The sequence below is a fragment of the Pseudorca crassidens genome, chromosome X (assembly GCF_039906515.1).
Source record: "Pseudorca crassidens isolate mPseCra1 chromosome X, mPseCra1.hap1, whole genome shotgun sequence".
Lineage (NCBI taxonomy): Eukaryota > Metazoa > Chordata > Mammalia > Artiodactyla > Delphinidae > Pseudorca > Pseudorca crassidens.
The window spans coordinates 85,858,864-85,884,943 of NC_090317.1; the positions used below are offsets into that span (position 1 = coordinate 85,858,864).

Genomic DNA, 26,080 nt, shown 5'->3' on the forward strand with positions numbered 1-26,080 from the left:
GCTTACAATAATAAATCTATTAATAACAATAATAAGTCATCTGGGGGATAAGACACAAGTTTGAAGTAAAATATAAAACAACAATTAACATGTAAGTTAAGAGAGGGAGTGACCAGAGTTGTAACATTTTTATATTGTTTTAGGGGGTGGGTGGAGATATTGATTTTTAGATTTTGTCAATCACACATATTAAAATGTTAAGAGTAACTCTAAAAGAAAGGAGATTGTATAAGTCAAATATAGATGTAAAAACTCTATCAATTCTAAAGAAGGAAGGAAAAGAGAAAAGATAAACTAAGCCTAGAGAGCTCAAAATAAGAGAATAGAAAGAAGTTCAAATAAATCAGTAATTACAATAAAAGTAAGTGTACCAAATTTACAATTCAAAAGACATACATTTTCAATTTTTATTAAAACCAATAAAAGTCAACTATACGCTGTCTATAAGAAACAAAACAAACATACACAGAGAAGTTGAAAGTAAATGACTAAAGATGAACTAAGCAAATACTGACCAGAAGAAATCTTATATAGCTATATTAATATCATATAAAATACACTTTTAGGCAGAAAGCATTATTAGGGGGAAAGAGGCTTGCTCACTATGTAATAATAAAATATACAATTCACTAAGGAGATATAATTGCTTTAATTTTGTATGCCTCTAACAACATAACCTCAAAATATATAAAGGAAAATGAGGGCAAAGTCGGACTGACTTCAGAATGTCATTTTTGAGGATGAAAATACACATGTGAAAGTGCTTTGTAACACAGGATATCTATTGTTTCTTCTCTGATATCCTGCTTTCTGATAATTGTTCCCTGGAATCTATCAAAAATGGAGTATGACTAACAAATATTCTAACATGTGGAACTGGCTAAATGGAGACTGGGTTGAAAACAACGAGGATTTACCTCACATGGGAATAGGGAACTGATAGTCTGGTTCATGTGGTGGCAAAGAAGTTGGATAAACCATTAGCCATTGTCCCTTGGGACTCCAACCCACAGTCCAGAGAGGCTGGAGCTTTAGGCAACTTGGCAATAAAATGTCAGGAAATTAGAGTATATTGAACTATTTCAAATACCTTTAGTGTAAGGATATCAAATTCAAAGTTTAGGACAAAGTGAGTCCTCCTGAAAGAAGACAGGAAAATAATCAGGCAAATGTGTAGCTTTTAAAAAAAGGGGAATCTGTTGCCTATAGCTAAGAATGAGAGAGCAAAGGGCCAGATAATCATATGCCTTGCGGGATGGAAGATGCTGCAAAATTTGCTTTACCCTGTTTTTAAAGCTGTCTAGGAAAATATGGAATCCTGGTAGTTGGAATAGAGATACTGGGGAGGAGTCCTAAGAGTCTGGTCACCCCTCCAAACCTTACCTCTCCCTTGGGATAGCGGTAGCGATATTTATCTTGGTCTCGTAGTGCAAATTCTTCAGGGTAGTGCTCTTGGATTTCTTCGTAGGTCATCTCCTCACAGACACCCTGAGAAAAATTATTTGGGGACAAAAGTATTCACAAGTTGAAATCCCCACAACCTTTACCATAGTTCTGAAGCCAATGATTGTGGAACGTTAGCACACAAGCACCTGGGTTTCTGTGAACACAGCTCTAGGTCTGCGTCTGTTGTCTGAATGTATGTGTGTATGTATGCACAAGGTGTGTAGCTGTGTGGATGTGAGAATGAGTGCATGTGTATAGGTGTGTTCAGGCTGAGTGTATGGTGGGTATCTGGTGTTTCTCTATGGTTGTCTCCAAAGGTTTATAGGTGTACATTGTATATATGAGTGTGTACTTTTATAAATTTGTGGGGATTTGTGACTGTGTTTATCTGTGTGTGTGCAGCATGATTATGGTGTGTATTTGTGGTATGTTTAAGGTTCTATGCTGTTGGTTGTGTTTTTGTCTCAGCATATGTATAGTGTATTGGTGTGAGTGTGTGTGTATGAAGACTGTCTGATCATCTAAGAATCTGCCTGCATGGGTGTCTCTGTGGTCTGTCCCTCCATGTGGGTCTCAGTGTGTCTGTGGTATGTGTATCTGTGAGTGTGTATGTCCCTGATTATATGTGTGAGTATCTGTGTACCTATGTCTAAGGTCTGCATTAATCTGTGGTAATATGATTGAGGTTATGTGTCTGTACTGTTTATATGTCCCTGGTATGCCTCTATGTGTCTATGTGATGTAGATATATGCAAAGACTGCATGTGTGTCTATGGTGAGTGTGATATGTATCTCTAGGTGTGTCTGTCTGTAAGTGTGCATGTGTGTGCATGAATGGTGCAAATATGATTGGTAAATGCATCTGAGAGGGAACCTGTGTTTGACTATTGGGTCCATGTGTCTGTGAAGTACATGTCTGTGAGTGTAAACATACCTATGGTGGATGTCTGTGACTGTGTAGGCAGGCGCATGTGCGTGCGCACATCCACAGCAGTGCTTTCTTGTGTTATAGCATTTCCCATCCCTCCTGCCCACACCTCTGCTCCAGGACCTCTGGCACATAAAGAAACAGGTATCCACAGACTTCTCAGAAGGCAAGAATTAGTAAATTCCTAACAGTTTCAGAGTGGTCCTTGGGGAGATACACTCTCCACACCCAAAGGAATCAAGGGCTCAGAGAATGAGTTCCCACTGAGAAATCCACAGAAGTGAGGTGGCTGCTGGTAGAGGTGGGAAGTGATGTTGGGTTTGTAAGATTTCCTTCTGGTTGTGTAGATTCCAAGTAGACCTTCCTGTAGGGGAGCAATGTGCTCTGGTTGTTGTCTTTTGAGCCATCAACCAAGCTTCCCTTAGGGTTTAGGTTCACCCCTGCCCCAGCCTACAAGAAGACAGGCAGTGTCAAACCTGCAACTGACACTGTCCATAGGAGAAAGTGCACCCTGTATATACACAAGGTCCTTCCAGATTGGCTTTGACTTTATATTCTGAGGCATGCTGGGAGCCTGTTGCCTGTGGAAGTGGCCACTGACTTTATTGACAAGGAAAATTGCTTAACTTCTCTGAATTTTATTTTCCTCATCTGCAAAATAAGGATAATTATAACTACCTCACAACAGTAGTTTGAATATTAGAGATAATATATGTAAAAGAGACTAGTACAGAATGTACAAGGCACATTTTAAAAACTCAATCAATAGAATATATTATTATATTAATTAATATTATTTAGATTATATAGTAATTTAAATAGATTAATTTAATCTAATGTTATTAGATTAATATATCTAATTATTAATATATTACTGAATGGAAAAGAAACCAGAAAATTAGACATCATTCTAAATTCTTCCTCCTTCCTTACCCATCCCCTCATAGCTAATTCCTGAGATTCTACCTCTTAAATTTCTCTCAGATATATTCCTTTTTCTTCCCTCTCCATCTGCACTGCTATGACCTTAGTAGGTCTACACACACACACACACACACACACAATTCCCTCTTTGCTTATTCTGCTTTCTCTGCGTGACATACTATTCCTGATCCTCTCTCTCTGGCTCACTGTTACTCACCCCTTAGGCTTTAGCTAGGCATCACTTCCTCTAGGCAGATCATGGCTGGGTCAGATGCCTTGCCCCAACATCTGTGTGCCCACATTCTAACCCATCAGAGGCTGTATCATGCACACTATTTTGCATTCCTCTGTCTACCCTGTTTTTTTCTGAAAACCCAGTGAAGACAGGAACCAATCTCTGTCTCCAGCACTACTCCAGAGCCTGAAATGGAGTAGGTATCCAATAAATGTTTACACCACATGTGGGCCAGAAACAAACAATAACTGAACAATTATGATGAACTGTTGCTTGCATGTATTTTATAACAAATATATGTGATATGTATAACAATGCTGTATATCCCTTTTCTAAATATGTGTGCCTCTGTACATCTACAGTTAAGCATATATGTATTATGTATACACAAACATACTTCTCTGTATTTATCTAGCAGGCAATCAGGTTAACCTACCTACACACAAGCTATCTATATCTGTAGTGAAGCTTTTACTTTAGTGTCTAACCTGAGGTCAGTGTACCTATAGTACAGGTGAGACAATGGAGAGGAAACACTTTCTCAAGAAGCTCATGGAAAAACCTGACTCTAATGAGAGACTGCCATGTCACGAGGGTCATATGAAATATTTACCAAATTTTTCTTCTTCATTTCATCTCCAATATACATATGGGCCATCACACCCTCACCTCTTGCCTAGACAAATGCAGCCATCTCCATACCGGTATGCATTCTCATTCTGGCCTTCTTCTCACCTAGTCTCCACACATGACCAGAGTGGTCTTTTTTTAAGAAAACGTGAATCACATTCAGGCCACTCCTCCTTGACTTAGACCACATCAATGGCTTCCCATTTTTAGGGCAGCATCCAAATCCCTCAACATGGGCTATAAAGCCCTATAAGCTGTCTTCATTTCCAACCTCATCTCCCTTCTCTCCAGACCTCACACTCACTGTCCCAGACTCTCTGCTATTTTTCCTCAGTTCCCTAAACATGCCATGCTCTCTTCTTACCTCTGGGCTTTCACGTGAACTGTTCCCTATTTCTCGAATTAAAATTATCCCTCACCCCAGTCCATTTTGCCTGCTTCTTGTCTCATCTCCAGCTTCCTCTAGGAAGCTTTCCTTCTAAATCTTCCACCACTGTCTTGTCAAGAGTACCCTCACCTTCTGAGACTCTATAGTCCCTTGTACTTCCCCTCTCACAAACTTTTGTCACATGCAAAGCAATGTCTTATTCACGGCCTGCCTTTGGGCTCCATGAGAGTAAATATCTTGTCTGTTCTGGCCTTCACTGGATCCCCAAGACACAGAACAGTGTTTAGCACAAGAAATGTTTGCCGAATTAATTAGGTTCCCCATATGAGCCAGAGTAGAGGCAATCCAGGGGATAAGCCTAGAGTCAAGCCTCACCATCCACTGGGAAATCCATCCCCCTCCATCTCACCGCATCAATCTCATTCAGGGCCTTCCACTGCTCATAAGGAACACCCAGGGCTTCAGCTGTCTGGATAGTCCTCTTCATGTGGCTGGTCCACACCTTCAGGGAGCTGATGCCCTGGGACTGAATGAAGTTGGCCAGGGCATAGGCATACTGGGGAGTAGGGGTGCAAAGGAGGAGAGCAGGGGAGAAAGAGAGATGAAAGAAGACAGGGTGACCATGAGAAGAATTTCAGATCTGCCACAAATAATGGAGTGACGATGAACAAGCAAAAGTAGAGTTTAAATATTCCCAATTTATAAAAAGTCATACTCTTGCCCATGTGACTAAGAACCAAGGGAATAGAGAAGAATATGTGTATTTATGTGTGTATATGTGCATATGTGTGCGTGTGCATTCACTGATGTTTGCTCACAGAACCTCCTACTTGATTGTTCATTTATTCAAACAGCCCACCTCTAACATTTGTGGAGCCTGGGACAAAAGTACAAATGGAAGCACTCCACTCATAGTCTACTTCCCTCCTTTTCCCATTTCTGCTCCATCCTGCACTCCTAGGTGCCTTGAGTACACGTTTATGGATAATCCAGTCACAGGAACAAGTTCTGTCCACACCATATCTCCACCAATCTCCATAACACACAAACAGTAACCCCTTGGCCACCCCTTTGCCTAGGGGTGAACACTGTGACATGGCCTTTTCTCAGGTGAAAAGACTCTGGGATATGCCCATGTAGGTAATGGAAGCAGACTCTGGGCAGGAAATTCTAGTGTTCTGGGTACTCTGAGTGTGGTCTGGAAGTGTATGGGGGTGGGATGTGGGGTACATTTCCCTTTGACCCTGTGAATTCTCATTGTTTGAGCAGGGGACCTGGTACCCAGGTTCTAAGGGCATTCAAACATTTACTGAGTGTGTGTGGCCATGTGCTGCGTACTGGGGTGTCCTGTTATTAAGACATGGTCAGTCCAGTGAGGGAAACAGTGACAGCACTAAAAGGAACCACTTAGGTTTGTGGGAGCCCAGATGAGCAAGTGGTTCGCTATTCTTCTGCATACAGGCATGTTATTCATCACAGATGGTGTGTGAGGAACATCTGCACAAATGTACAGGTACAGGCACACATTTTTATGTACAAATATAGGCATTGTGTACACACATTCTAATTATGGATTATGAGTCAGCAGTCAGTGTGCTCTGGTGGAAGGAGTGCTGACTGGGAGACAGACGATGGGGGTTATGCCTGTGTGGCCTGGGACGTGTCCCTGGCCATCTCTGGCCTCATATCTCCTGCCTATAAAATGTAAACAGCGTTAGCTCACTCAGCCTGGTCTCTGTGTCACATTGGATAATGGACCAGGAGCACCCAGAGCGCTCCCTGGCACATAGTAAGTGAGAGCTACTGTGATTGGTGGTGGGTGACAGTTGATGGGAAACTGCTTTGTAAACAATGCATGGTGCACTGTGCCCTTTAGCATGAAGGTTGGGGCCAGGCGTGTGCATGTACATGTGCACACTTGTGTTCAAGGAGGCATGTTGGGTGGAGATGGCCACGTGTCCAAACTGGGTGCTAAATTGTGCAGGCAAAGCCACGGACAGCCCTAACCAAGAGACCCCTGGCTGTAGGTGGTGCCACGGGCTAGGGTGGCTCCTCCAGTGGTCTCTGACTCTGCGAGAGAGGCGAGAGTCAGAGGTCAGAGTCTACCTCGAGGGGAGGCTACCAGTCTGAAAGTAACAGAAAATGATCCAGGAGGACCAGGCCTTCCGGTGTGATGCCTTGCCTGTGATACTGCCAGCTCTGCAGTGGGGGGAGGCTGAGGAGCAAGCATGAAGGCCTGGTTTTCAGTCCTGGCTCTGTCCTTTACTGGCTGTGTGACCAGGGGCCACTCTCTGTTCCTGTGTGGGCCTCAGCCTCCTCATCCATAAATCAGTGACAGTAATGGCCACTGCACAGAGCTGCTATGAAGATTAAATGAGGCCACACATGTGGAAGCAGACGGTGCCGTGAATGTGCAGAGGTGTCCAATAAGAGAGGACATTCCCTCCCTCCTGCACCTCATTTCCCACTTGTTCCACCCCAAGCCATCCTCCCAGCAAGAACAATAACTGTGTTAACAAGCCCAGGGTCAGGGCCAAATATGGGAAAATGTGTCTCTTTAATTGGCCAGCACCCATAATGTGCAGCTCACTATTCTCAGCTACAAAGAGACTCCCACCGTGAGGGTCAGAGATGGGCCAGAAATGGGGGGGATGGAGCCCAGGTGACCTGACTAGGAGGGCAGGAAAGGACAGGGGAGGGCTTCCTGGACCAGCTCATGGAGCAGGAGATGGGTCCTGGAAGGGGTGGAGCAGGGAGGGCAGAAAAGAAGCGGTAACTGGGGGAGGACAAGTGCTGACCCTGTGATAACCTGTAGTGGGGGTTTGGGGGAGTAGAATCAGCCCTGAGTAATGGAGGAGAAGACGGATTCAAAGGTGGGGCACTTTAAGGCAGGTATCTGTGCAAATGACGGTCACCAGCTGACAGAGGGGACAGAGGAGGACAGCCTCGGTGGGGAAGCTGCACAAGCAAAAGCACAGAGTTGTGAGAAAGATGAGGGGACCAGTCAGGCAGGAGAGAGGGTGCTTATTGTAATGGGGCTGGAAGAGCAGCCAGATCTGGGAAGGCCTGGACCAAGCCATCGGACTTGCAGATGCTGTTGGCACTTGGGAGCCATTCAGTGGGTCAAAACTGAGTGGCTGATGGGGTGGAAGAGCAAGAGTGACCAGAACCTGCTTTTATCCTGCCACTGAGTACCCCCATCCTCAGGACCCAGGCAGCAGCCACCCCACCAACCCACAGCCCACCTGGACCAGATCAGCCAAAACCTCTGAGTGCATGGGGCCAACCCTACCTGCTTGCCCCGAGCTGAGAGGCCAGAGTCACCTCCGATGCGGCCTCTGAGGTTGAGTTCACTCTCACCGTGCCGGCATAGGTAGATGGAGCGGGGTGTGACGTGGATGTTCATGAGATAGTAGACTGTGCGGCTCTGGATGTGGTCCTGCAGTCGGTTCACCATGTAGCGTGTGCCCACGTCGAAGATCTTGATGTAGGACAGGTGGCTGGGCCAGCCCAAGCAGGAGCAAGGGCAGCTCAGGGGCTGATGTTGGAGAGGCTGATCCCAAGAGAAAGCCCCAACCACACACCCTGCCTTCAAGCTTCCTCCATAACCCAGCTCTCACCTACCTTTCCTCTGACAAGGTGCTATGCCTTGCCCTGTTCTGGGTACCTGTTCTAGAGACTTGGTTCCTGGCCACTCTGAGGAGCTCACTGCCTGCTACCATCTCCTTTTCTCTCCTTTCCTCAATCTCAGTTTGAGCCAGACTGTCTTTTTACTTTCACTCCTCACACTTCAGGCATCTAGGGTTCTCTCTTTTTTGGCTCACACTGCTGACATACTCAGAGAGAAACAGTAATCCTCTGTGTCCCTGACTGTCTCCAACATCTCACAGGCCACTTGCATTTGCTGACCATTTTGTGTGTATGTATGCACCTGGCAGGGGTGGGGGCTTCAAAGTGCGTAAATCCTCATAACCATCCTAGGAAGCAGAGATTATTATCTCTGATAGGTGAGGAAACTGAAACACAGAGAGAGGAATTGATTTGCCTAATGTCAAACTCTCCAACCATCTCATCTATGACTCTCAGAACCTAAGTAGAAAATATCTGATGTAGCCTTGTTGCCTTGTTTCTGGTACTAGGTCCTGAGTGGCTCTAGGAGAACTTCCAAATTCTGTAGCTTAGTCTGACATTCTAGGTGCCTTCATACACTGGTCCTGCTTTGCCTCACCTCAGTGTTCCATGTCTATGCTCATAACTTCTCTGTTTCATTCTAGCCTTAATGCTTTTGCTGAAATATTCTCTGTACTCCTCTACTTTTATTCAGATTTAACTAGGCCATTGCAAGGTACTGTTCTCTTTCCTTGAAAATATGTTATTTGCCTGATTTCCAAAGTTGAGCTCCTATGCATCCATCCTTCAAGAACCAGTACATTCACTCTCTTTAGAAAGTTTTCTTTGAGCCCAGGATCATATGAAGTCATTTAAAGGTACTTCACATCAAAAGTCTTATAGTAGCTAATGCTTACCCCCATTATGTGTAATTTAAAATAAAAATTATAAGCTATATTATAACATGAAGAAGGTCTACTGAGTTCTGGTTGTATTTTTTTCTGTTTTGGCTACCTTGATGCTGTTTTTGAAATACAAACTATTAAAAGCTTTCAAGATTTTCTTTTCTTATTTTTGGTGGACTCTACCTTGCTGGTGCCCTAAACGCATGTCTAGTCCACCTACTGGGTAAACATGTTCTTCCAGACCTTTTCCTCCCAGTTGGACTGGGTCCCCTCTTCTGTGTTCCCCCACCCCACTTGCTTTACCATCACCACAATTCTGGTCAACTGCATACTCATTGTCTTCCTCAACCAACTGGGCATTCTATCAGAACAGAGATAGATAGACCTTCCCTCTTTGGGTTCCTAGGGCACAGCTTAGGAGTGGGCCTTGATGCATGGATTGTAAATGTCTGTTGATGGAAAAACGATTAGATAAAGCCAACTTTCAGAATCAGTTGTCTTCAGACCCAAACTGATTCATCAAACACCGAGTACCTGCAGCAGTCTAGGCCAAAGGCTAGGGGCTTTCTCAATGCTGTTCTTTCATTTTAGCTCCCCTCCTTCAAACTTCTTCCACCATATGCTACTATTCATACAGTGCCTTTGTGGAAATTTGAAAAAGTTTCCCCTACTCCAGTACACGTCTTGGTGAGAAAAGCAAGTGTACCCGTGACCTGGCACAGTGAACAATATTCACAATTGTACACAAGGTCCTGCCCCTTGACCTGAGTGTCTAAGCCTCATGTGGCACTTTTATGATATAGGGATGTGGGAGGAGGATAACCATGATGGAATTTTGAAGACAAGAATTTGAGTATATATTCTGCTACTCACTCATTGTGTGGCCTCAGGTAAGCCCTTGCCCTGCTGTGGGTCTGTTTCCCCATCTAAGAAGTGAGGCAGTAACAATGCTCACCTCTGGGGACTTTGGTTGGACAAAGTTGGAAGGATGCTCTTTAAACTTCTTTGGGTGGTGATGACTGTTAGAAGTCTCCTTATACTTCTTACTTGGGGTCCAAAGGGTCTGAGTGACCAGGGTCTCTTCTCATCACAATCCATTTTGAAAGAAAGTGAGGTTCTGGGTATACCCTACGTCTAAAACTCACATCTTCCCTGTACTGCCAGCTAACACCTCTCCAATCTTTAGTTGGTATTGTGAATGAAAGTTTCATATTTTTAATGTATCTTCCCATATGTCAAAGCACTATGGAAGCTACCTGAGGATAGAACCTACCTCTCTTGCCCTTATTTACACCCCCGATGTACACCATAGCCCAAAGAATCCAAATACTTACTGGTTGAAGGTGCATGCGTGTTGTGAAAACAGACATGATTAAGAGACAGAATATGTAGTTAGAATCCTAGCTCTACCCCCTGACTTGTGGTGGAAGCTTGAGCAAGTGGTTTCAGCTCTCTAAGATGCAATCTCCTCTTCTTGAAAATTTATGATCATAAGACCTATTTCAGCCTCCTTAACAGGGATGCCGAGGGGATTCAATGAAACAAAAAAGGTGAACATGTTTGGAAGCTGAAATGTCATCCATGTGTGAAGAATACTTTTGAAAACATAATAGCAACAACCACAGGAGAGAGGCATTTCTCCCCCCCTGAGATCAGGGTCCTAATATGTCCACATTGTTCAGGAAAACACTACTTCAAGCCCCTTATGATGAACACCTTACACAACAAGGAATCACCACCTCATGGATAATTAGAGCTGGGAGGGCCCTTGAAGACAAATCAAGTACAGTTTCCTGATGTTACAAATAAAGTTGAGGCCCAGAGAAGGAAGGCATTCCTCCAGGTCCTACAGGACATCAAAACCGGGCTAAGGATCCTGACCTTTACTTTGGGGTTCTGGGTTCTTACCTGTCTAGTTCATCATCCAAGGGTTGGTAGTTGACCTCATAGCATTCAATTCTCTTTAGAAAGTCTTCCAGAACCTTTTCATGGTCACAGTCTATGTAATCAGGGCTGCCAAGTTTCACTTGCTGGAGGAAGGGAAAAAGATGGAAGAACCATGGGAGACAGAGACTCCGACAGTGCCCTTGGGATGAATGCTTAGAGATCACTGAGTACAACATTCCTCATCATAAAGATGAGGAAGTTGAGACTTGGAGAAAGGTTCTTGCCCAAGTTTACAAAATCAGTCAGTTGAAGAGAATCTGTACTGTGTTAACACCTCATTCCTTATCCCTGTGTGCTCAAACAAGGTCTGTTACATTATATTCAGTTCACACACTGTTTAAGAGAAACATTTATAAGTGGCCTGGAAATTGTGGTGTGAGAAATGGTTGAAGAAAAGGAACAGGAGATCTTGGCTGGGGATCATAATGGCTTACATGTATTGAGTGTTTACTGGGATAACATGGCATATATTGGCTTTAGATTTCTGAGGGGCTGGCAACTCCTAATCCCTTAATATATCTACCTTCTCCACCCACATTCACCATCTCAGTGAATGTCACTATCATCTACTCAAGTCACCTGAGCCTAAAATGAATCTGGGAGTCATCCTAGATGTGTCTCTTTCTATCATCCCCCACCTCTTAGAAGGTACCAAATCTTCCCCCCTGTATCTTCTAAATATCTCTCCAGCTGGCCTCCATCCATTTCCTGGATGCTCACTCTAGCTTTGTGACTGGTTACTCTGTCTATAGTCTAGTTACTTTCCCATACTAGCAGCCAGAAGGATATTTCTAACATGCACATCTGAATATGGAATTCCTCTGCTTGAAACCCTTCACCATTTCCTCACATCTTTTAGGACAAAGTATGAAATATTTTAGCAGGTGACTCATGGCTTGTTATGATTGGGCCCCAAATGATTTCTTCATCCTCCTCTCCCATTGCCCCTCTAGACCTCCACACACTTTGCTTTAGACAACCTAGGCTATTTCTAGTTCCCCATAGATGCCATACTTAGTATATGCTATCCCCCTATTTTCCATTCTTTACTTGCCAAATTCCTATGCATTCTTCAAGATGAAGGTCAGCTATTACCTTCATTGAGAAGCCTTCCCATGCAAGGTTAGGTCCTCAACACTGTGCTGCCACAGCCTCCTTTGTTTCTTCATCTCAGCACTGATCTCACAGAATTATGTCTATAAAATTGTCAGTCTCCCTCACTAGACTGTGAGCTCAAGGGCCAGGCACTCCCCTATCTATTTCTGTCTCTAGTATCCAGAATGGTTCAACCCAGGTGTATGTATTCAATTTATGTTTAATCAACAAATGGATGGATAGGTGGATGGATGAAAAGGAAAGAGAGTACTTGGACATATTCTATGCCTCAAGAGGCAAAATTAGGACCAATGAGTGGAAATTACAGGGAGGCAGATTTCAGATTGATTGGACTGCACTTAATGAAGGCAATGAGCTTTCACACTGGAGGTACAAAGAGAAAATCTACAAAAACAATTAGCTAAGATTTCAAGTTTCTGATGAAGTGTTGAAGGAGGTGACTTTTAAGGTCACCTCTGTCCCCAAGATACAGTAATTTAATGAAATAGGGAACAATAAAATGTAGTGAGTGAACTAAATCTAGACCACATGCCTAGAAACTGTAGAAAAGAGCAGTGATAGCTCTGATATGAATTGTGGGTCAGAAAAAAGAGCTTTCAAGGCAGACATCCAAGCTTGAGGTCCAGTCCCAGTTCTACCTCTTCCTGGCTGTATGAACACTTGACAACTTACCTCTCCTCTTGGAACCTTAGTTTCCTCTCCAATACTTAAAGGAATTTCACAGAATCATTGTATGCCAGGATGATCAGGGAATACTTCCTATAGGAAGTGGGAGGAGAAGCTCAGGGAAGATACCTCCTTTAACTGCACAGAGGTATTTCTAGGTATGATCCAAATCTGAGACAAAATAAGAAGGAAAGGTGACTGGTGCTCCTTACCCTGATGTTTTCTGCAATGACGTCAGGGTCATTACAAATGGACTCGATGAAAAAGACCTATAAAAGAAACAGAAGAAAGATTTCCAGCAAGGAATTATGTTTGGTAGGAGTCAAACATAGCTTGACCCCTTCTCAATGGCTCTGAGTCATCTTTAGAGGTATCTCTGACAACATAATTTCATACAGTGGTGCTTTCAGGATTCTGAGTTTTATGAGTCAGATTGGCCCTGAATTGTAGTGGTTCTCTCTCCTCCTTCCTCATACCCACCCCCACAGTGTCAGCTTGTCAGCAGTTATCTTCCATTGCCTAATGTGGCACCTCTTCTTTCCTGTTCTGTTCTGTTTTGATGCTTCTAACTGTGACCTGGAAAATCCTACAACTAAATTAAAATGCTGACCCTATGGTAGCTGATTTGGCATCTCTTCCTCCCCTGGTTTGCCTTTTTTTGGTGTTTGTTAAATGAGTAGGCTCTAGATAAGAGTTAGAGAGTTACTCTACCTTGTAACCATGTTCTTTAGCAAACTGCAGAATCAGTGACCGTCGTTCTCTGGTAGTGTTGGTGGCATCAAAAACCTAGAGGCACACGATGAGATTGGTTTGCTCTGAATCTGGCTCTGATAGAATGCCTACTCTTTGACCATCTCTGTGCTAAGTACAGGGCTTCCAGAAGGGGATAAAACTTGAACAGGGTTTTGAAGGATTTGGAAATGGCTTATATCAATTTCTCAAACACTCATTGAGCCCTCACTGCCTGCCCAGAAATGTAGCAGACTCTGTAGACATAATAAAGCAAGAGGAAAATGGTGGGGGTTTATTAGAGTTATTTTACAGGTAAAGTAGCTGAGGCTTAGAGGAAGTGTTTGCCTTAACCAATGTCACAGAGAGACAAACTGTCACAAACTCTGACAAAGCAGAGTTGGAACCAATTCTCTCAACTCCTAGGTGAAGCTTCTTCCTTCCCTATCACTTTGGAGCTCTTTGAAGCACTTTTAGAATTTGCAAATCCCAAAGGTCTATGAGATTAAATTGATTAAATGTTTGGCTAAATCTCTAGAACTTAAAAATGTTTGTATTGCAGTCAAATTCTAGTGTAGTCCTGCTGAATTCTTGGGGATGGAGTGGTAGTGTATACTGGTTAAGGGTGTAGATTCTGGGGACTTCCCTGGTGGTCCAGTGGTAAAGAATCAGCCTTCCAAAATAGGGGATGCAGATTCGATCCCTGGTCAGGGAACTAAGATCCCACATGACGCGGGGCAACTAAGCCCATGTGTCACAACTACTGAGCTCGCGTGCCTCAACTAGAGAGACTGCGTGCCACAAACTACAGAGCCCACACTCTCTGGAACCCACATGCCACAACTACAAAGCCCATGCACCCTGGAGCCTTTGCGCCACAACTAGAGAAGAGAAAACCCGCACGCCACAATGAGAGAGAAGCCTGTGCAGCGCAGTGAATAGCCCATGCACCGCAATGAAAGATCCCGCGTGGTGCAACAAAAGATCCTGCAAGCCTCAACAAAGATCCCATGTGCCGCAACTAAGACCTGACACAGCCAATAAATAAATAAATAAATAAATAAATAAATTTTTTTAAAAAAAGAAAGAAAAAAGGAGTGTAGATTCTGGAGCTATACAACCTGTATTCCAGTTCTGGCCTGCCACCTTGGTAAAATATTTAATTATTTAATCTCTCTGCACGACATTCTTCTGGGCTATAAAATGGAGTATAATAACAATACCTATCTCATGGGGGAGGGTGGAAATTAAATAAATATGTGCAAAGTGCTTAGAACAATGTTTAGAACATAGTAAATGCTCAATATATATTAGCTCTTCTCCAACCCAGCAGAAACCTAAGAAAAATGCAAATTTCTTTACCGCAACATGACCTTCCTCACAGCTGAGATAGTTATGGACATCTTTCAGGGCTGCTATGGCACATTGCCTGAAAAAGATGAAGGAAGAAACAGAAACAACCATTATACCCAAAATGGTCTCCTCTCTATTTTTCTGAATTATCTTTTGCACTATCTCTTAGATGTCCTACATTAAATTATTCATCTGTTGAATATCTAAAAAGGGTGTCCTATATTCTAGGTACAAGCACAGAGAGGTCACACAGTTGAAAATGTGCTATGACAAGCACAGAGAGGTCACACAGTTGAAAATATGCTATGACAAGCACAGAGAGGTCACACAGTTGAAAATGGCTCTGTGTAGACATTTTAGGTGCAGGTATAAAGTAACATACCCAGGAAAAGTTGACTAATGACAGAGCCATAGTATTAAGGGCTCCAAACCTTGAACTAATAGCGCTCAAGCTGAATTGGTTCTTGAACCCAAGAAGAGCCTGAATATATGGTCTGTGAAGGAGAAGGCATTCCTGGCATATGTAACAGGGCAAGCACAGGTAATAATGTGGAAATGTATTTATGCTTTTGGCAAAAATCTGGTTAGTGATTACTCTTTGCTGAGTTCTATTAAGAGGATATGGATCAATAAATGAGACCCAGGCTCTGTTCTGGAAGTGCTCAGAGTCTTGTAGAGGAGAGACAACTTGAGGTTGAATGGATGAGACTGGAGTGGGCCAAGCTACTGAGACTCTTATTTTAAATTCTAGGCTAAGTTTCCACTCTCTCTTGTCAGAAGTAGGAAACTGTTAAAAGTTCTTAAGCAGGGGATGGATATGACCAGAAATAAGCTTTGGTTAAGATAGTAGAAGGGCTGTCCTAACCACCCTTTGAGACTGTAGGTGGACTCCTTGCTAACCCAAGTTGCTCTGCCCTACTCCCCCATCATTTGAACAAAGGTCTCCCTCAGCCAGGGGGCAGCACAGGTCTTTAAAATATTAGGTACTCACTTCCTGATAAGTAGGGCCTCCATGTTGTCTGGAAGAAAGAATTCGTAGTTCTTGTAGCTCACTGCCTCTCGTCGATACTGGCCTAAATTAAACACTGAAAGCAGGAGCCCTGGTGAAGAGGTTGGGAAGATCCCAGTGGCAAAATAATGTCCTTTCTTGGAGGTAGCTCAGAGGTAAAAGAAGGTATAGTTTGTAGCTATATAATATGTTTACAAAGCTTCAAATTATGGCCACCAGCTCATTTACTCCTTACAACAACCCTGAAAAGTAGGAATCATCATTCCCATTTATAAATGAGGAAATCAAGGGAGTAACTCTCATAGCTAATAAGTGGAGAGATGGGATTCAAACCCAGGACTGTTTGGTTCCAAAGCTGGTGATCTTTCCACTATTCCATTTTAACATAAACTCTAAACCTTTTAATGCCCATAGTATTACTATATATTATTACTGTGTTCTGTACATTACTGCATTGGAAAGATAAAGAAATTGGGACCCAGGGAGTAAAATCCGTCAAGGGTCAAACACTGAGTCAGCTGGGGACATAACTAGACTGGGCCTCCTGAATCCTAGTCCAATGTTGTTACATTTTCTGTATCAAGACAGAGAGTCTAGATTTATTGCCTTCTTTAGGCCACACTTTCTCATTTGTAATGGTGAAAAATCAGAGAGGAGGGAAGGAAAGGGGGAAAGAGGGGATAATAGGCAAAGAGGTAATGTAATATTTTCTTCATTCATCCAATAAATAGTTTCTCATGCCTACTTTGTGAATCAGGACATGAGTTCTGGGGTGTCAGAGATGAAACAGATCTGCATGATGGGGCCCCAAGGAGCTCACAGTCTAGCATGTAGGAAAGAGAGTAAACAGTAAACCAGTAAACAGAGAGCTCTCACCCAGTGTGTTAAGTGCTCTGACAGAGCCATGCAAAAGAGCAAGGAGGGAGGAAAGACTAACTAAGCTTGGGGTGATCTCAGATGGTTTCTTGGAAAAAGCAGCATTTGTACCAGTCTTTATAGGAAGGCAGGCCTTTTACTGGCAGGCATGGGGTATGGGAGAGGGGAACAAAGACATTCCAGGTAGAGGAAGAGTTTGAGCAAAGGTATGGCATTGGCAGGAGGCAGAACATGAGACATCCACTGTGACTGAGGCCTGTGAGGCTGTCAGAGACTGACTGTGGAGGGCCTTGAATGATAGGCTAAGGAGCTTGGATTTAAACCTGCAGGCCAAGGGAACCCTTGGTGGCTATAGATATGGTCATCTTGGCATTTGAAACATGACTCTGAGGGCCTCTGTGCAAGTAGAACAGATGGGAAGCAGGTGCATTAGATCAGAGACCCATCTGACACTGTCCCATGTGCCCCTATGCTCAGCAGAGGCTCCTCAGAGCCTGCAGTCCTACAAGAACTACTCCTTCTTCCCTTCTCTTCTTCCAATGTTCTACTCCTCCCACAGGACACACCCAGCTCAAATACACCCTATCTGGAAGCTTTCACTGTCTTCCAGTAGGTGATTTCCTCTGTGAGGCCCATCAGTATCCTGCTCTGGGATTCTTCAGTGACATGTTGTATTCTTATGCATCCCAGCCAGATGGAGAAATCTTCAAGGACAGGTTGTGAATCTCATCCAGTTTTGCATCTCCAGTGCATAGTATGGGTTTTGGCACATGGAAAACCACTGGGGAACTCTTCACCAGTGAATTAGAGAAAGAGAAAGTGCATGAAGAGAAAGAAGAAATGGGAGAAGGGGAGGAGAATAATTGGAGAGAGGGAGGGAAGGGGGAAGAGAGATAGGGTGTTGGTATGGTCAAGGGAAATAAGAGGAAGAGTGTGGAGGAGAGCACAGGGCCAATGTGGGTTCTTTCTTCTTCCCATCAGTAGCACCAAGTATCAGACCTGCCACAGTGAGTGTCAGGCTTTGGAATCAACCAGATGTGGGTTCATATTCTGGTTCCATCACTTAGTGATCATGTACCTTTAGACAAGACACGTCACATCTTGGGCATTAATTTCATCAACTGTGGAATGATGATACTAGTTCTTCCTACATGGGTGTTTTAGAACTTAAGAATAGAGTCTGTCATACAGAGTGAAGCAAGTCAGAAAGAGAAAAACAAATACCATATGCTAACACATATATATGGAATCTAAAAAACAAACAAACAAGGAAAGGTTCTGAAGAACCTAGGGGCAGGACAGGAATAAAGACACAGACGTAGAGAATGGACTTGAGGACATGGGGAGGGGGAAGGGGAAGCTGGGACCAAGTGAGAAACTGGCATGTACATATATACACTACCAAATATAAAATAGATAGCTAGTGGGAAGCAGCTGCATAGCACAGGGAGATCAGCTCTGTGCTTTGTGACCACCTAGAGGGGTGAGATAGGGAGGGTGGGAAGGAGATGAAAGAGGGAGGGGATATGGGGATATATGTATACTTATAGCTGATTCACTTTGTTATACAGCAGAAGCTAACACAACATTGTAAAGCAATTATACTCCAATAAAGTTTAAAAACTAGATGGGAGTTCTTTGAGGGCAGGGATCCAACATCCAACAAGGGCCGTGGCACAACTGTGTGCTCAGCAAATAATTACTGACTGAGTGAGCAAGTGATTGCCCAAGAAGAACTGTTTTCCACACTGGGGAGGAGTGCTCCTTTCCACAAGAGACAGAGGCTAAGCACTTGTGTACCAGTGTACCAGTAAAGGAGGAACACAGTCCCAGTAATAATTTTCAGCTAAGTTGATATATGTTAAAAGCATCAATAGTCATTGGGGGATAAATAAAAACTTTTGGTAGACTTTCTTGTATTTACTGATTTTATTCTGAATTACGTATGATGTAGGGGATACCCTAACTTTTAGCGTTTAGAGACTCTAAATGTCTTAATTTGGTCCTACTTAAGCAATAGAAATTAACATGATCTAGTCCCCTACCGCAGAGCAGCTCCTGGGGAGAGAGACCCAGACACACAACACACTACAACAACACACTATGTAACTAAGGTTGGCATAGAGGGGTCTGTAGGAAGCATTGGTGTGGGAGCCCAGAGAAACATAGTCTTCCTAGGGGCAACAGAGGAATCAAATAGGAATGGGGATACAGTGTGGGTGATAGAGAAATCAAATGGAGAATAGAAAAATATGATTGCTGAATAAGAGGTAGTAAGCAGAAAAGAGATCACATTGGGGAGAAAGGAAATCTGGAAGTAGGGAGTGAGGGAGGAGGCTGACAGGCAGGGAAGGAGACCCCTCTGGAGGCGGAAAGAGGCAGGATCACTTCCGGCTGGGGAGGGGGAGCAAATAGGCTCAGACCTAAGGAGAGGCTTGGAGAGAGTGGACGCCTTCTGGACAGGAGAGGTGAGCTAAAGTGCCCTGCTTTACTGAAGACCTTGTGGGGGACTCCAGGCTGGGGCTTTGAGGTGCTTGACTCCACACACCCCTAAAATTTAAAGAAAACCTTAAGGTTGTGAAGAAATGGTAATGCTAATAAGAATCGTATTTTTGGTGTAGAAGTAATAATAAAGGTGATAAAAGTAGTATGTTACTCATAGGGTTTTTTTCAGGTCTTACAAAAATCGTGCTCCTTGAAAACAGATATTTAATCTTTGTAGTTTTCTTATGCTTAGCAGCTATCACGGGATTGGGCACAGATTACGTACTTAAGAAATTGTAAAAATTTATGAGGTTAGTGGTGGTGGTGGTGGTGGTGGTGGTGCTATAGTAGTAGTAGTAGTAGTAGCAGTAGTAGTAGTAGTAGTTGTAGTAGAGCAGCAGCAGCAGCAGTAATAGTATTAGTCCTAATACTGTTAATAATGTTTTGAGACATTCCTTTACTCGTGGTTTTGCCCTTTTGAGGTCAGCTACCTTACTGTATTTTCCATAATTGGCCTATAGAGGGCTGTAGAACAAAGGCTTTCAGGGACATACCTTTAGTTGGTGTTCCTATCCAGTTGAGATATCGTGTGAGCTTCGTGGAGATGTAGGTCTTTCCTCGAGCTGGTAAACCCACCATTATCACCATCGTGGGGGAATTTGTAAACTGGGGTATGGATGCTGGAAGACAAACAGAACCTCAAATCTTATCCCCAGGTTCACATGATATTCTGGTATCAACTCAGAGCTGTAGAATTGGAATGAGCATCTCGCCCACCATTAGAACAAGGAAAACAAAAACTGGAAAATTGCAAATTGTCCTCTATTGAATTCATGAGCAAACTGAGATTGCAATGCTAAAAGCTAACCCAAAATCTGTAGACATAGGCATCTACAGGGAACAACAGGGCCCAGGTACTTGCTTATCTTTTGCAGATACTACTGAATAATATGTAGTCATAAGAAGATAACAGCTAAAATTTGTTAATGAATTGCTAAAAGTTGGTTGTGTGTTAGTGTGAGAATGTGAAACCCCTGGGGGCTGTAGACATAGGTGGTTTTGAATCCTCTTGCAGACTTTCCCCCTAAGAAGTCCACCAGGTGCTGGCAGGGAAGAATAAGAATCCGGAGAAAGATATTCTATAGTTCTGGTTTGGGGGAGGGAAACAGAACAGCATCCATTGCTGAAACTGTGCCCAAAGCATTCTGCCTTTATACACTGCAGAGCAAAGGCCTTAACCTTCACAGGGAAAGGTAATAAAACTGTAGTCTGAGCACACTGGTGGAAATTCACTGCAGCTAGCAGAGAGGAATACCCAACACCACTAAAACTCTGCCCAGACCAATCTACTCTATCTCCCCTAGGGAAAACAAGCCTTGCTCTGCAGAAGGAATGGCAATAGGAACTGAGGGCACAGGTGGAAACTCACCACCACAGGTGAAGGAGAAAATTTGAAAAAATGCTATAACCCAGGAGGGATAGGAATATGTGCTAGGCTCACAGTTATATTTAGAGGAGGGGCAGGAACATTTGGGAAAGTCACACCTCTATGACTCAGGATAAGCCTGCCTAAGACTGAGACTTAATCAAAATAACATAGTATGTCCCTAGTCCCCTATTCTCCACTACAAGGCTAAAATAAATCAAGTAAAATAATAGCAGACTTTATTTTTAAAGAATGCAAGAGGTAAGTTACCTCCAGAGAGCAGCATAAAGGGAAGAATCAAGGAAAGAAAAAAACATAGTCTGAAGAGACAAAAAAATCATCAGGACAAGACTCAGTTATGACACATTTTCCAACAGACAACTTAAAATAGCTGTGATTAATATGATTAAGTACTTTTCTATATTGAAAAAGGTAGACAACATGCAAGATAAGATAGCAGCAAGGGATAAAATGTATAAGAAAGAATCATATGTAAATACAAGAGAAAAAACACATTAACAGATCTGAAGAATGCCTTCAGTGTGCTTATTAGTGAACTAGACACAGCTGAGGAATAAGCGAAATTGAAGCTAGAACAATAGAAATTACACAAACTGAAATGCAGAGAAAAAATAAAGAGTAAAAAAAGAAAACAGAACAAAACATCCAAGAGCTTTGGGACACTATCAAATTAGAATACTAGAAGGAGAAGAGAGAGAGAATGGAGAAAAAATATTTGAATAAATAATTGCTGAAATTTTTCATAATTAGCAATTGATATAAACCCCAGATCCAAGTATCTCAGAGAACACAAAGCAGGGTAAATAAAATATGTAAAAGAGCCACATCACACCCAGACATATCAAATTCAAACTGCAGAAGAACAGGCAAAATAAAATATTGAAGGCAGTCAGGGAAAAAGGGTGGACGGAACACCTTACATACAGAAGAACAAGAATAATTACACAAGACTTCGTACCAGAGTCACATAAGCCAAAAATAGTGGAATGAAACCTTTAACATACTGAAAGTAAAAACCCTGCCAATCCAAATCTAAATTCAGCAAAAATGTCCTTCAAAAATAAAGGCAACCTCCTTCCCACCCTCCCTCCCTCCGTCCTTTCTTTCTTTCCTTCTTTCTTTCTTTCTTTCTTTCCTTCTTTCTTTCTACTTCTACTAATTATTTCTTTCTACATTTTCTCCCTTTTATTCTGAGCAGTGTGGATGAAAGGCTCTTGGTGCTGCAGCCAGGAGGAGTCAGTGCTGTGCTTCTGAGGTGAGAGAGCCAGCTTCAGGACACTGGTCCACAAGAGACCTCCCAGCTCCACGTAATATCAAACAGTGAAAATCACACAGAGATCTCCATCTCAACACCAACACACAGCTACACTCAACAACCAGCAAGCTACAGTACTGGACACGCTATGCCAAACAACAAGCAAGACAGGAACACAACCCCACCAATCAGCAGAGATGCTGCCTAAAATCATAATAAGTCCACAGACACCCCAAAACACACCACCAGATGTGGAACTGCTCACCGGAAAGCCACGATCCAGCCTCATCCACCAGAACACAGGCACTAGTACCCTCCACCAGGAAGCCTACACAACCCACTGAACCAAACTTAGCCACTGGGGACAGAAACCAAAAACAACAGGAACTACAAACCTTCAGCCTGCAAAAAGGAGACCCCAAACACAGTAAGATAAGCAAAATGAAAAGACAGAAAAACACACAGCAGATGAAGGAGCAAGATAAAAGCCCACCAGACCTAACAAATGAAGAGGAAATAGGCAGTCTACCTGAAAAAGAATTCAGAATAATGATAGTAAAGATGATCCAAGATCTTGGAAATAGAATAGAGAAAATGCAAGAAACATTTAACAAGTACCTAGAAGAACTAAAGATGAAACAAACAATGATGAACAACACAATAAATGAAACTAAAAATACTCTAGATGGGATCAATAGCAGAATAACTGAGGCAGAAGAACGGATAAGTGACCTGGAGGATAAAATGGTGGAAATAACTACTGCAGAGCAGAATAAAGAAGAAAGAATGAAAGAACTGAGGACAGTCTCAGAGACCTCTGGAACAAAATTAAACGCACCAACATTCGAATTATAGGGGTTCCAGAAGAAGAAGAGAAAAAGAAAGGGACTGAGAAAATATTTGAAGAGATTATAGTTGAAAACTTCCCTAATATGGGAAAGGAAATACTTAATCAAGTCCAGGAAGAACAGAGAGTCCCATACAGGATAAATCCAAGGACAAATACGCAAAGAAACATACTAATCAAACTGTCAAAAATTAAATACAAAGAAAACATATTAAAAGCAGCAAGGGAAAAACAACAAATAACACACAGGGGAATCCCCATAAGGTTAACAGCTGATCGTTCAGCAGAAACTCCACAAGCCAGAAGGGACTGGCAGGACATATTTAAAGTGATGAAGGAGGAAAACCTGCAACTAAGATTACTCTACCCAGCAAGGACCTCATTCAGATTTGATAGCGAGATTAAAATCTTTACAGACAAGCAAAAGCTGAGAGAGTTCAGCACCACCAAACCAGCTTTACAACAAATGCTAAAGGAACTTCTCTAGGCAAGCAACACAAGAGAAAGAAAAGACCTACAATAACGAACTCAAAACAATTAAGAAAATGGGAATGGGAACATACATTTCAATAATTACCTTAAATGTAACTCCCACCAAAAGACACAGATTGGCTGAATGGATACAAAAACAAGACCCATATATATGCTGTCTACAAGAGACCCACTTCAGACCTAGAGACACATACAGACCGAAAGTAAGGGGATGGAAAAAGATATACCATGCAAATGCAAACCCAAAGAAATCTGGAGTAGCACTTCTCATATCAGACAAAATAGACTTTAAAATAAAGACAATTAGAAGACACAAAGGAGGACACTACATAATGATCAAGGGAACAATCCAAGAAGAAGATATAACAATTGTAAATATTTATGCACCCAACATAAGAGCACCTCAATACATAAGGCAAATACTAACAGCCATAAAAGGGGCAACCGACAGTAACACATTCATAGTAGGGGACTTTAACACCCCACTTTCACCCATGGACAGATCATCCAAAATGAAAATAAGTAAGGAAACACAAGATTTAAATGATACATTAAACAAGATGGACTTAATTGATAATTATAGGACACTCCATCCAAAAACAACAGAATACACATTTTTCTCAAGTGCTCATGGAACATTCTCCAGGATAGATCATACCTCGGATCACAAATCTAGCCTTGGTAAATTTAAGAAAATTGAAATTGTATCAAGTATCTTTTCCAACCACAACGCTATGAGACTAGATATCAATTACAGGAAAAGACCTGTAAAAACTACAAACACATGGAGCTAAACAATAAACTAATTAATAACGAAGTGATCACTGAAGAAATCAAAGAGGAAATCAAAAAATGCATAGAAACAAATGACAATGGAGACACGACGACCCAAAACCTATGGGATGCAGCAAAAGCAGTTCTAAGAGGGAAGTTTATAGCAATAAAATGTTACCTTAAGAAACAGGAAACATCTTGAATAAACAACCTAACCTTGTACCTAAAGCAACTAAAGAAAGAACAACAAAAAAAACCCAAACTTAGAAGAAGGAAAGAAATCATAAAAATCAGATCAGAAATAAATGAAAAAGAAATGAAGGAAACGATAGCAAAGATCAACAAAACTAAAAGCTGGTTCTTTGAGAAGATAAACAAAATTGATAAATCATTAGCCAGACTCTTCAAGAACAAAAGGAAGAAGACTCAACTCAATGGAATTAGAAATGAAAAAGGGGAAGTAACAACTGACACTGCAAAAATACAAAAGATCATGAGACATTACTACAAGCAACTCTATGCCAATAAAATGGACAAGCTGGAAGAAATGGACAAATTCTTCGAAATGGACACCCTGCCAATACTGAACCAGGAAGAAATGGATAATATGAACAGACCAATCACAAGCATTGAAATTGAAACTGTGATTAAAAATCTTCCAAAAAAAAACTTCCAACAAACAAAAGCCCAGGACCAGGTGGCCTCACAGGTGAATTCTATCAAACATTTAGAGAACAGATAACACCTACTCTTCTCAAACACTTCCAAAATATAGCAGAGAGAGAAACACTCCCAAACTCATTCTACGAGGCCACCATCACCTTGATACCAAAACCAGACAAGAATGTCACAAACACGGAAAACTACAGGCCAATATCACTGATGAACATAGATGCAAAAATCCTCAACAAAATACTAGCAAACAGAATCCAACAGCACATTAAAAGGATCATACACCATGATCAAGTGGGGTTTATTCCAGGAATGCAAGGATTCTTCAATATATGCAAATCAATCAATGTGGTAAACCATATTAACAAATTGAGGGAGAAAAACGATATGATCATCTCAATAGATGCAGAGAAAGCTTTTGACAAAATTCAACACCCATTTATGATAAAAACCCTGCAGAAAGTAGGCATAGAGGGAACTTTCCTCAACATAATAAAGGTCATATATGACAAACCGACAGCCAACATCATCCTCAACGGTGAAAACCTGAAAGCATTTCCACTAAGATCAGGAACAAGACAAGGTTGCCCACTCCAACCACTCTTATTCAACATAGTTTTGGAAGTTTTAGCCACAGCAATCAGAGAAGGAAAGGAAATAAAAGGAATCCAAATCAGAAAAGAAGAAGTAAAGCTGTCACTGTTTGCAGATGACATGATTCTATACATAGAGAATCCTAAAGATGCTACCAGAAAACTACTAGAGCTAATCAATGAATTTGGTAAAGTAGCCGGATACAAAATTAATGCACAGAAATTTCTGGCATTTCTATCCACTAATGATGAAAAATCTGAAAGTGAAATCAAGAAAACACTCCCATTTACCATTGCAACAAAAAGAATAAAATATCTAGGAATAAACCTACCTAAGGAGACAAAAGACCTGTATGCAGAAAATTATAAGACACTGATGAAAGAAATTAAAGATGATACAAATAGATGGAGAGATATACCATGTTCTTGGATTGGAAGAATCAACATTGTGAAAATGACTCTACTACCCAAAGCAATCTATAGATTCAATGCAATCCCTATCAAACTACCACTGGCATTTTTCACAGAACTAGAACAAAAAATTTCACAATTTGTATGGAAGCACAAAAGACCCCAAATAGCCAGAGCAATCTTGAGAACGAAAAAAGGAGCTGGAGGAATCAGGCTCCTTTTCTTCAGACTATACTACAAAGGTACAGTAGTCAAGACAGTATGGTACTGGCACAGAAACAGAAAGATAGACCAATGGAACAGGATAGAAAGCCCAGAGGCAAACCCACGCACATATGGTCACC

The 26,080-nt window shown here is 42.1% G+C and overlaps 1 protein-coding gene across 17 annotated transcripts in view; it reads right to left on the minus strand.

Moving 5' to 3' along the window:
- PFKFB1 (6-phosphofructo-2-kinase/fructose-2,6-biphosphatase 1) overlaps positions 1-26,080 on the minus strand; it is a 198,810-nt gene that overhangs the window by 119,400 nt on the left and 53,330 nt on the right. For 9 of the 17 annotated variants that reach the window (XR_010940066.1, XR_010940067.1, XM_067723895.1 and 6 more), the window contains 9 exons: positions 19,800-19,925; positions 15,868-16,033; positions 14,886-14,952; positions 13,506-13,580; positions 13,007-13,063; positions 10,974-11,095; positions 7,844-8,051; positions 4,961-5,107; positions 1,384-1,488 (listed from right to left, as the gene is read on the minus strand). Coding sequence is in view for 15 of the 17 variants with exons in the window: in XM_067723895.1 (XP_067579996.1) it covers positions 1,384-1,488; positions 4,961-5,107; positions 7,844-8,051; positions 10,974-11,095; positions 13,007-13,063; positions 13,506-13,580; positions 14,886-14,952; positions 15,868-16,033; positions 19,800-19,925 (1,073 nt within the window). In the remaining 2 variants the exon portion in view is untranslated. The remainder of the gene's footprint in view (positions 1-1,383; positions 1,489-4,960; positions 5,108-7,843; positions 8,052-10,973; positions 11,096-13,006; positions 13,064-13,505; positions 13,581-14,885; positions 14,953-15,867; positions 16,034-19,799; positions 19,926-26,080) is intronic. The other 8 variants (XM_067723899.1, XM_067723906.1, XM_067723907.1 and 5 more) reach the window with 3 other exon arrangements.